General features: G+C 38.6%; 1 protein-coding gene across 4 annotated transcripts in view; it reads left to right on the top strand.

The window, feature by feature from the left end:
* EVI5 (ecotropic viral integration site 5) overlaps positions 1-12,316 on the top strand; it is a 220,943-nt gene extending 208,627 nt beyond the window's left edge. For all 4 annotated transcript variants that reach the window (XM_054592137.1, XM_054592136.1, XM_054592134.1 and 1 more), the window contains one exon: positions 9,202-12,316. In XM_054592137.1, coding sequence (XP_054448112.1) covers positions 9,202-9,516 — 315 coding nt within the window. In that variant the 3' untranslated portion in view covers positions 9,517-12,316. The remainder of the gene's footprint in view (positions 1-9,201) is intronic.
* The last annotated feature ends 228 nt before the right edge of the window (positions 12,317-12,544 follow it).

Below are 12,544 nucleotides of genomic sequence, written 5' to 3'. Positions count from 1 at the left end.
AGCCTGTCCTTTGAAACTTTGAAGCCAGACATTGACTTCTACTCTCTAGCTATGACAGTCCTTCCTACATGGCGTCTTCTTACAATACAAGGCTGTTTTGTCTATATGGAAAACCTGTTGTTTAATGTAGCTACCTTCATTATCTTAGCTAGATCTGCAGAATAACTTGCCGCAGCTTCTGCATCAGTACTTGCAGCTTTACCTTGCACTTAATATATTATGGAGACAGCATCTTTCCTTAAACCTCGTGAACCAACCTTTGCTAGCTTCAAAATTTTCTTCTGCAGCTCCCTTCCCCCTTCAGCCTTCATAGAATTGAAGAGAGTTTGGCCCTTGCTCTGGATTAGGCTTTAGCCTAAAGGGATGTTGTGGCTGGTTTGATCTTCTATCCAGACCACTAAAATTTTCTCCATATCAGCAGTAAGGCTGTTTCACTTTCTTATCCGTGTATTCATGAGAGTAGCACTTTTAATTTTCTTCAAGAACTTTTCTTTTGCATTCAAAATTTGACTGACTTGTTTAGTGCAAGAGACTTAGCTTTAAGGCCTGTCTTAGCTTTTAACATGCCTTCCTCACTAAGCTTAATCATTTCCACATTTCAAGTTAAAGTGAGAGCCATGCAGCACTTCTTTCACTTGAACACTTAGAGGACATTGTAGGGTTATTAATTGGCCTAATTTCAATATTGTGTGTCTGAGAGAATAAGGAGTCCTGAGGAGAGGGAGAGAAACTTGGGGGGAGTGGTTTGAGGCACAACCAGTTGGAGCCATCATAACACACAACATTTACCAATTATGGGTGTGGTTCATGGCTCCCCCAAAAATTACTTGTAATATCAAAGATTACTGATCACAGCCCTGGCCAATGTGGCTCAGTTGGTTGGAGCATCGTCCCGTAAACTGAACGACTCTGGGTTCGATCCTCAGTCAAGGCCTGTGCCTGGGTTGCCCATTCAGTCCCCAGTCACAGTGTATACAGGAGTCAACCAGTCCATGTTTCTCTTTCATGTCAATGTTTCTCTCATATTGATGTTTCTCTGTGTCTCTTTCTCTCTCTAAAAGCAATGAAAAAATGTCATCAGGTGAAGATTAAAAAAAAATTACTGATCGAAGATCACCACAACAAATGTAGTAATGCATCATGCATCACTTAACAGTGGCGGTACCTTCTGAGAAATGTATCCTTAGGTGATTTTGTCTTTGTGCAAACATCATAGAGTGCACTTACACAAACCTAAATGGGAGAGCTGACTACACACCTAGGCTATATGATATGGCCCATTGCTCCTAGGCTATAAACCTGTACAGGATGTTACTGTACTGAATACCACAGGCATTTGTAACACAGCGTAAGCATTTATGTATCTAAACATATCTTAAAATAGAAAAAGTACAGTAAAAATACAGTATAAGAGATAAAACATGGTGCCCCTGTATAGGGCACTTACCATGAATGAAGCTTGCAGGACTGGAAATTGCTCTGGGTGAGTCAGTGAGTGGTGAGTGAATGTTAAGGCCTAGGACATTACACTACTGTAAACTTTATATAAACACTGTACACCAGCATTCCACAAACACAAGTATTGTATTGCACTACGGCATTACAGTGACTACAACATACACTAGGCGATAAGAATTTTTCAGCTCCATCCTATTTATATGCAGTACATAGTTGCAGCACGTGGCTGTAATGAAAAAGTTTGAAATATCGTGAGAATTACCAAAATGTGATGCGGGCACGCAAAGTGAGCAGATGCTGCTGGGAAAATGGTGCTGATAGACTTGCTCACTGAGGATTTGCCACAAACCATTGATTTGTAAAAAATGCAGTATTTGTGAGTGCTATAAAGCAAAGGATTTTGGTTGTGTTAGTATTCAGGATAAACACCATTCGTTTTCATTTACATTATTAAGTCTATATAAATTTACAGTGAAACATCAAGCACACAGGTGCTTAAGTGTGCAGCTTCTCAGGCCTCTCCTCTGCAGTGGAGACCGAAGGCAGGCCTGGGAAGTCTGGTTTTCATAAGTTTCCAAGATGGTCTTATCAGGGAAGTTTGGAAAATAATGTGGGGGGGGGGGCGGGGTACAATGAAGTAAGTAATCTGTTTTTCTGACTCTATTTGAAACAGCTTTATTGAGATAAAATTTACAAATAAGGTTCATCCATTTTAAGTGTAAAATTCAATGGCTTTTGGTGCATTTGTGCAACCATACCACAATCTAAGTTTTGGAGTATTTCCATCACCCCATAAAGGAGCCTCATGTCCATTTTCAGTCACTCCCTTTATCCTCCCTTCTCCCCCAGTCCTAGGCACCCACTGATATACTTTCTGTCTCTATAGACTTGTCCATTCTGGGCGTTTCATGTAAATGGAATCATGCAGTGAGTCATCTTTTGTATCTGGCATCTTCGACTCACTTAATATTTTTGAGGTTCATCCGTGTATCAGTACTTCATTCCTTTTTATTGCCAAATAGCATTCAATTGTATGGCAAGAATGTCTTAATGTGATTATTCTACATGACACATTTATTCAAATGATTGCCTGTTTTTTCCATTTTCTCTTAGGATGTGTTTTCTTCTGTGTAACCCTCCCCTAGCTTCATGTAAATCCCATTATGAGTTCATCTCTTCTATTCAAACAATTTAGTCGTACTATTAATTTCACCTTGTTGAAGAAATCTTCCATCATGCTCCAGTCTACTTTGGTGAGCACGAGGTGCCCCGAGGCCTCCTGCATAGCTGTCATCTTGGGAGCTTTTTCATCTTCACAGCAATTCTTTTTGCTTCACTTTTGTATTGGACTTTCTTTTTCCTGGATCAAAAACAAAAGGATGCCTTTTTCTTCTTGATGTACTCTAATTTGGTGGAGCCAATCACCTATCTTTCTTAAAAAAGAAAGAAAGATTTATGGGAGATAAACCATAAAAAGGTTGTATCTGATTTTGATTCTCATGGTTCACCCAAAAGAGGGTTGTCTTTGAGGGGGAGATATTAAGTCCTTGCAGCTTTGAACCACTTTTTAGCCTCACACTTACTTGATAGTTTGAGTAAGAATAAAGAATTTTAAGATAATTATAATTTTAATTTAGATTAAAAATTGTTTTTTTTCAGAATTTTGAAGTCTGTTCTTAATATTTTATATAAAATGAAAAACATATTTTTGTTTTGGGCTGGATGCTTTGTTCTTTGTGCCCAGTGTCCTGAAATTTTACTGTGATATAACATGGTATAGGTTCACTTTAATATATTGTGCTGGATACTTCATAGGTTTTTTCACCTCAAAGCTCATGTTTTTCATATTAGAGAAGTTTATGTCTAAGATATCTTTTTATTTGTGTGTGTGTTTGTTTTGTTTTTTTAAGATCTCTTTTTTAGAGTGTCCTGTTCTTTTTACGTGGATGCAGTCTCTTCAGAGAGAATAAATGATTTTTTAAAGTTTTCTTCTCCCTCGATAGTCTGTTTCCTCCTAGTCGCCTTTTTTCTGGCTTCTCCTGGATGCTTTCCTCAAGTGTCTGGTAATATTGGACTCTACTCAAACCTTGAGTGGAGAACTTACAAAGCTCACAGGAAGTTCTGAATGGCTGGGTAGGGCGTGCTGTGATTGTCATTGTGGCGTGGTCTTGCTGAGATCTTTCTGTAAGGAATTCCAATATGCACCAGAGAAGAATCCCTTCAGTTACAATTCCAGAAAGGCCTGGTGCCTCTTGTTTCCTTGGTGAATCTCAAAAGTACTTTGGGCACATTCAGTCACTTTAAAACCTATGTCTGATTTCACCAGGGTAAACAGTACTTTTTTTTTTCTTTTCCATGATCTGAATTTATTGCTAGCATTTTACAAAGTTGTCATTGTTAGTGTCATGAAGCTATTCCTATAGTCTTTAACCGAGTGAGCCCAAAGGGTACACCAAAATGTGTATGTGTCCTTTCAAGACAGAGTTAGTAGCTTTTGTCAGATTTCTGCTCCTGTGCTTGACACAAAATGGATGGCAAAGAAAACCCAACAAACTAACAAAACACTTCGTAGAGCCGCGGTTCTTACCCTGGGCTGTGCATCAAAACTGTTCAGTTTTTTTTGAACAAACACATTCCTAGACCCAACCAGGAGAAAGTTTCAGGAAAAGATGTTTAAACTCACTGCTCCCAACTGGTTGGTGGAGTTAGTCCAGCTTGGTTGTGCTGCTGAAAGATGGCGTCCATTTGTATATACCACACACCACATTTGTAAGGACATGTTCTTAGTTCAAAAGCATGTTTGTCCTAAATAATTAAGTGTTCCATTTCGGGTAAGTCAGCTCCTTTCTGACTCAGTCCCACTTGGTTGGGACAGAGGCTCTACCGCAGTGGTCACCAGACTGAGGATTTCAAAATCTCCTAAGATACTTGTTAAAAATGTAGATTCTGGGATTTTGCTCTTGAGTTTTGATTCCTTAGACCTGGGAAACAATTCTACATTTTTAATAGGCATCCTCCGTTATCCTGATGCAGGTGATCAGGTGGCCATCTTTTGAGATATGCTACTCTAAGTTTACTCTCAATAATATGCCTGAAAGTTTTGGGGGGTGGTTGGGCTGAGAAGTCTAATTATCTGCATTTTGTGATTGTTAAAATATAATTAGCTCCTAAAAGTATAGTAGTAACAGTAAGCAGTACAGCTCTTCAATCTAGGCTCCAAGACTGTACTTTAGAGGTCCCAGCTCTGGTCTTCCTCCAGCCAAATCCCACTTCACAGGATGAGTAGCCCCAGAGGACATGCCTGCCTAAAGTCCAGCCCCCTGCCAGATCATACTCTGGGTACTCAGTACACCGGAAGTTCTCGCCCAGTGTCCCCTTTCCTCCTAGGTCCAGGGGATGACTCAGTAATAGCTTCAGCTTTACTAAATAGTCCCTTACCTTCAACTTTTTCTTTTATCCACCAAAAAATTCCTCTGTGCCTTTGCCACTCTATGTTATTTCTCAGATAAAGAAGCATTAATTGCATCTCCTTTGACATTGAGGAAATGACCCCTCAACTCATAGTTTTATGCAATATTTGAGGTTGCTATTAACATCTGATATGAGGCTGCAGGGTTTTAATTGCAGTAAGTTTTGTTAGGGCAGAGGAAAGCTATAACTTTCCAAGCAATTGGGAAGTTGTGGTTCCTCTGCTGTCCTCCTTTAGAACAGCCAGGAAAGAGGAAGGCACGTGTTCCATATCATTTCTTCTAAAGGGCCTGGGGAAAAGAGAGAAAGGAAGAGATTAACTGACATAATTTGACACTTGGAGCTATAAATTATGTGTTGCAATGTGGTGATAGGATGTTGCATCAGAACGTGGCAGTTGTAATGCTAGTGGGTATCACAATCATGGGGAGGCTTTGTGGTGCTCTGTGTCCTTTCCCTAAAGATTCAACTCCAAGTTTGTGTCCCTTCTTGCCCTGCCAAGGAGAAGGGTGTCATTTCAGTTACATTGTACCTCACTATAATTTTGTTCTCTTGGCCTACAGCACAGGAACTTCTTTATGGTTGATGGTTGAAAGTTTGCCTCAGGCAGACATCATGGTACTAAGTACGTCCCAGCATCCCTCTTGTTTCCTGTTGTCACACCAGCAGGGAAGTGTTAAGGTTTCTTCACGTCTTCCTGGAAGTCTGTAGGAAGGCTGGGAGGTGTTATAGCAAAGCTGTAATGTCTTTACTCCACAACCGTTGGTTTTGAAAGTGTATGTAATATTTCCTGAATATTTCACATTGCCTTTATCTCAAGATTTGAAAGATAATGCTTGTACGTGAATTTATCCCTGAGAAACAAAACTGAAGATTGATAGTAATGATAAGAGTAGGAGACATGGGGTACATTTCAGCAAAATTCTTCATAATCAAAGCAGATTTTGGTAATTGTTTTTTGTTGTTTTGTATTCTTTAACACCTGACAATATCAACATTAAATTTTATATTTAAAATATAAACTCCATAGGACAGGGCTAATGTCTTAATTATACGATAGTGCAAGTAGCGGTATTCGTGGTGGTAGGTTTGGGAATTTGAGGGAACTTAGGCAAAGAAGTGACAAATGATGAAAATAAATAACCTTAATTCTGATAAAACTGGTTTTGGAGAATATGGCTTAGATATATGACAATGGGTTTTCCAATACCTAATTCTAGAATTAGGCAGATTTGCCCACACAGTGAAACATAGCATTTGATCTCCACAGCCCTTCCCCCTTGAGGGTCATGACCTATAAACCTCCAGGGATAGAGAATCAAAGCCTGGTTCCCAAAGACAGAGAGGGAGAAAGAGCTGAGCATTACATGCAGTTCCTCTCTCTTGTGCCGTGGTGAGAGAAGCCACGCTTCCTGGGAAGGAGTAGGGGAGAGAAGGCAAAAATGTCAAGCACTGCTGAAGGAAATGACCTGAGTGAAGCATTCCTACCCTCATAGAGTGATAGTGGTATGGTGGTTCTTAGAATATTATAACAAGACATTAAAATAAATTTTAATGATTTATAAATCATTTTCATCATTCACTGAATTGGGGAGACATACTCTTAAGACAGTGTATCTGATAGTTTGGAGTATGGTCCTTAAGTCCATAACTTTCTAGAGATGAACACTGAAATACAGGGTCCGGAACAATAATGCCCTTTTTATTACATAAAAATCTTTTATTACAAAAATCATAAGCATGTAATTCTGTAACATAACAATATTACACTCGAGCACACAATATGACATTTTAGGTGAAATGTTCAAATTGCTCTCCATCTCGTGTGAGACAATCACATACCCTACCAACCACACTCAGTGGCAGTACTTCTGCCAGACCCTGTATTTATAGGTGAACCGATAGAATGTCTGAGATTTACCTCAAAATAATCTAGGGACTAGAGAGGTATAATGTAACAAGATTATCCATGATGTGTTAGTTGTTGAAATGAAATGATGGGTACATAGGGCTCATTGTATTTACCTCTAGTAAAGTGAAGATTCAATTTTTTAAGTATATTTTATTGATTATGCTATTACAGTTGTCCCATTTTTTCCCTCCCATTTATCCTCCTCCACACTGCACCCGCCCTCCCACCAGCAATCTCCCCCCTTAGTTCATGTCCATGGGTTGTACATGTAAGTTTTTTGGCTTCTCCATTTCCTAAACTATTCCTAACCTCCCCCATCTATTTTGTGCCTACCAATTATGCTTCTTATTCCCTGTACCTTTCCCCCTTTTCTCTTCCCTCCCCACCTCCCTGCTGATAACCCACCATGTGATCTCCATTTCTGTGATTCTGTTCCTGTTCTGGTGGTTTGCTTAGTTTTTGTTTTTGTCTTTTAGGTTCAGTTATTGATAATGGTGAGTTTGTTGTCATTTTACTGTTCATAGTTTTTTATCTTCTTTTTCTTAGATAAATCCCTTTAACATTTCATATAATAAGGGTTTGGTGATGATGAACTCCTTTAACTTGACCTTATCTCGGAAGCACTTTATCTGCCCTTCCATTCTAAATGATATCTTTGCTGGATAGAGTAATCTTGGATCTAGGTCCTTCCCTTTCTTGACATTGAATACTTCTTTCCAGCCCCTTCTTGCCTGTAAGGTTTCTTTTGAGAAATCAGCTGATAGTCTTGTGGGCATTCCTTTGTAGGTAACTATCTCCTTTTCTCTTGCTGATTTTCAGATTCTCTCCTTATGTTTAATCTTGGGTAATGTAATTATGATGTGCCTTGGTGTGTGCTTCCTTGGATCCAAATTCTTTGGGACTCTCTGAGCTTCCTGGGCTTCCTGGAAGCCCATTTCCTTTGCCAGATTGGGGAAGTTTTCTTTCATTATTTTTGCAAGTAAGTTTCAATTTCTTGCTCTTCCTCTTCTCCTTCTGGCACCCCTATGATTCGAATGTTGGAAGGTTTAGAGTTGTCCCAGAGGTTCGTAAACCCCTCCTCATTTTTTTGAATTCTTTTTTCTTCTTTCAGTTCTGGTTGAATGTTTATTTCTTCCTTCTGCTCCAAATCGTTGATTTGAGTCCCAGTTTCCTTCCCTTTACTGTTGGTTCCCTGTCTATTTTTCTTTATTTCACTTTGTAGAGCCTTCACTTTTTCCTCTATTTTGTGACCATACTCAACCATTTCTGTGAGCATTCTGATTACCAGTGTTATGAACTGTGCATCTGATAGATTGGCTATCTCTTTGTCGCTTAGTTCTTTTGTAATTTTGATCCATTCTTTCATTTGGGCCATATTTCTTTGTCTCTGCACTTGTGTTATATTGTAAGGGGCAGGGCCTTAGGTATTCGCTAGGGCTGGCAACCCACTTTGCTAATTGTGGCATTATATGTCGGGGAGGAGTCAGAGAGGGAACAATACCACTTGCTAGTTTGCTAGGCCCTTGCCCCATTTTCAGTCACTTCCCTCGCTTCCCACAGTCAGACTCTGCCTTTCCAGGTGCTGATTCCTGGGTAGGTGGGCTTGTGTATGTCCTAGGATCTGGTGGGCCTCTTTAATGGACTCTCCTGTAAGACTGGGAGTTTCTCCCGCCACCACAACCCCCACAGGTTTTAACAGCCAGAGGTTTTGAGGCTTTATTTCCCACATACTGGAACCCTGGGTTGCGTGATTTGTCTCACTCCCCAGTTGTTTCTCCCGGCTTATCTGCATGCAAATGTGGGATATCCCGGTCCACCAGCCGCCACTCTGTCAAGCATCCTGTCTGTCCCGGCTGCCCATCTTTGTCCTTCCTACCAGTCTGGATGAATGTTTCTTCTTTAACGCCTTGGTTGTCGGACTTCCATAGTATGATCTTTTGGCAGTTCTGGTTGTTTTTTGTTTTTAAATTGGTTGTTATCCTTACTTTGGTTGTGCAAGGAAGCAAAGCATATCTATCTACCTATGCCTCCGTCTTGGCCAGATGTCCTGAAAGTTCCATTGAATTTAAACTTTACTATTAGCTATGTGTCCTCAGCAAGTTGTTCTACCTGAGTCTATTTCCTAATCTCTGAAGTGAGGATAATAAAATCTACCATACAGGACTGTTGTGATGATTAAAATAAAATAACGTGTCTATTACATAATGCACAGGAGTCACTCAAAAATTGGTTGTTACTATTATATCTATAAATGGGAAAATCAAGGTATCATCTTCCTTAAACGTGAAATGTTTACTTTCTTGGTGGGGCTGTGTGTGTATTTCCCCCAGTTGAGTATATTAACTTGGATTTTGTTTTGACAGCTCAGGTGCCTAAAAGGCCAGAGGGGCTTCTCAGGCCAACCCCCTTTTGATGGAATCCACATTGTCAACCATTTGATAGGAGATGACGAATCATTCCATTCCTCTGATGAAGATTTTATAGATAATTCCTTACAGGAGAGCGGCATTGGTTTCCCTTTGCACAGAAAATCTGGCCCCATGTCTTTGGACCCCGCTGTGGCAGATGGTAGTGAAAGTGAAACAGAGGACAGTGTGATGGAGACCAGAGAGAGCAATCAAGTGGCTCGAAAGGACCGACCCCCAAGGAAAAGAGAATCGTACTCAACCACTGTCTGACCATCACTGTGAACTAGACTGTGGATTTTTTTAAGGGATCAGTTATATAATTAAGGGTTTTGGGGACATATCTGTTTCATATGTACATATATATATTTTTCGATCTTATCTGCCTTTTTATCTTTGCCAAACCTTCACTGCTAACTTAGCATTGCCATAAAGTAGACTGGAATATGGTTAACATGATAAATAAGGTTCTAACAGTATTACTGAATATTAAATGTTTCTTGTGTAGAAAATACAATTATATCTATATGTGGGAACCATTTTGAAGTTCAAAATTATGGAAAATTTAATTTTCTTCTGACAAAACTGCTCTTGTGCAATATTTTATGCTCAGTAAACAAATTGTATATTTATGTTTATCAATTTGTTATCAGAGCAGCTGTCTACAAACATTTAACCAAGACATGCATCTGATTTATCTTGTTCTTTTGTGTTTGAGGTATTTTTTTTTTCAATTGAAATCACTGCCTTATTAGTGGGCTACTGAAAGTTCCCAAACACAGTAGGGTTTTTTTTCCCATATAATTTTATAAATACAAATTAATGGTTATCTTTCTTGGGAGTTTTAAGTTTTATTTGAATTAATTTTTATGTGCATATGATACTTCCATATATTGCTTACCAGTCAGAGAAGTAAGTTAACTACAAATATGTTGTTTTTTGTACATAATTTATAAATAAGCCTCACCCACTATCAAACACCATTTTATATGGAGAATGTACATGTTGCAAAATGACTGCCTTCAGCATTTGAACAGGACTTCTGTAAATAAAAAGTTAAAAGGAAATTGAAAATAAAACCAAACACTAATATTTTAATAGCTTTAGTATTTTGCTTAGCATTCACCACTAGCAAATTCATTACTGATGCTTGTTCAGAAATACTATTGGTGAGATCTTTTGCTTCATATGTATGTAACTAATAAATTGTCCATGATTCAAAAGGTTATAGCACACATTACTTAGAGCTAATATTTTACTTAATATAAATTAAGCAGTGGACTTAAGTCCAAGATACACAACAATATCTGCAAATAAATCTATGAGCATTATCTTCAGATTCTCTAATCACTAATCTATGAAGCCACAAGAATTCTTTCCTACCAGTTCTTCATTTTTTATCATCTAGACTATTTTTCCTTGGAAATTGAGTATCTATCACTGATAAATTGGAGGAGACACCCAAATTACACTTACACTATGAAAAAACAGCAAGAATGCATTGACTGGATGCTTTCCACTCTTATTTTCATCAACAGCCTTCAAGGATAAGAAGGGAAGGTACATTCAGTATATATAGAGATACAATTTTGCAGCGTATTTTGCATGCATGAAAAAATATATGTACTACAGAATGGAGAAGAAGAGACAAAAGTAGTTTTCTATCTAAAACCAGGAACCCTGGCTGGTGTGGCTCAGTCAGTTGGAGCATCATCCCATAACTGAAGGGTTACAGGTTCAATTCCCAGTCAGAACACATACATATGTTGTGGGTTTGATCTTTGGTCCGGGTGTGGACATGTGCACCCCTGGGTCTGGATACGTATGATCCCCGGGGTCCCGAGGATCCCCTGTCTGGGTCGGCCCAGGCACATATGGGAGGCAACCAGTCGATGCTTCTCTGTCACATTGATGTTTCTCTCTCTCCTTCTCTCTCTAAAACAATGAAAAAATGTCCTTGGGTAAGGACAAAAAAATTTTGAAATATATAAAAAGTAAAACCAGGAGTTAAGCCTTATGCATCTCCATGGACAAGGCCTTTCCAGCAAGCCCTTTGTAGCTGTTTGAGAAACGAGATTGAAAACATGCCTGCCCTGTCCGTAGCACCAGGCTAAATGCTAATGGTTAAGTAACTTACATGTTAGTAAGTAACAGAGCCAAGATTTTAACTCAGATCTTTCTGACACCAAAGCATTTGAAAAAATTTCAGCTAACGAATTTCTTAATGCCCTCCTTTTCTTGCCATTAATATGATTTTAAGTAAGTTTAAATCACATTTCATGGCTTACAGGCGTAGATACTACTCCCAGAATTGTTTGGTGCTTTGGGGGTTCCGTACTGTCAGCCTGGGAGGCTGTTGATGCCCAAGTGAAATGAGATGAGTAATGGTTTTATGATTGCTTTGACACCCACATCAAGAAATCTGAATGATCTAAACCAGAGGTCACCAACTACACCCATGAGCCAGTTTCCAGCCAACTACCTGTCTTTATGTGACCTACAAGCCAACAGTGTTTTTCACATTTTCAAATAGTTGAGGAAAAAAATCAAAAGAATATTTTGTCTCATGAAAATCATATAAAACTCAAATTTCAGTGTTGATAAAGTTTTATTGGATACTCATGCTTACCCATTATATCGTCTATGGCTGCTTTTGTGTTACAGTGGCAAAGTCAAGTAGCCTAAAATATCTATTGTTTGGCTCTTTAAAGGAAAAGTTTGCTGACCCTTGATTTAGATACTCTAAAATGTAGGCTTGCTTCTTCAATTTGTCTCAGTGGAAGGTTGAACCATTTGTTTTTGCTGTTGAGCTAATAGTTTGGAAACCTAAAATTTCCTGGTGAATCTCGTGCTCAGAACTATTCAAAATGGAAAGTGTGCCAGCTATTTTATATCATGAAGTCTTTGACACCATAGGCAAATTTGGAAGGATATCTGTACCTTTGGACATGGAGAAAGAAAGAATTCCAGAATCACAGCACTTTTCTTTAAAGTATGTAGGATTGACCTTTTGGGCATGCTTTATTGAATCAATATTATAATTTGACTTTAAAAGAAAGAATGTCTTTCTATAATTGTGTTTTAATTCTAAACTTTTAAAAATATTGTTAAGAGAATTTCCTAAATACTGTTTAATTAGCTATTAAAAGAATTATGGTAACTAAACCTTAATCCATCAGTACTCTTGTAATTTGGACAATGAAAAACAAGAAACAATCTTCTCATTCAACATCTTTGATTCAAACACTCCTTAGAACAGTTAAAAATCTTCCTGACCTTTAGGATACAATAGGATATTATG

This window comes from Pteronotus mesoamericanus, unplaced genomic scaffold (assembly GCF_021234165.1).
Source record: "Pteronotus mesoamericanus isolate MK-2021 breed Mesoamerican mustached bat unplaced genomic scaffold, CSHL_Meso_final scaffold_31, whole genome shotgun sequence".
In the NCBI taxonomy this organism is placed as follows: Eukaryota; Metazoa; Chordata; class Mammalia; order Chiroptera; family Mormoopidae; genus Pteronotus; species Pteronotus mesoamericanus.
The sequence above is the reverse complement of the archived record's forward strand: the minus strand, read 5'-3'. Positions and strand labels throughout refer to the sequence as shown.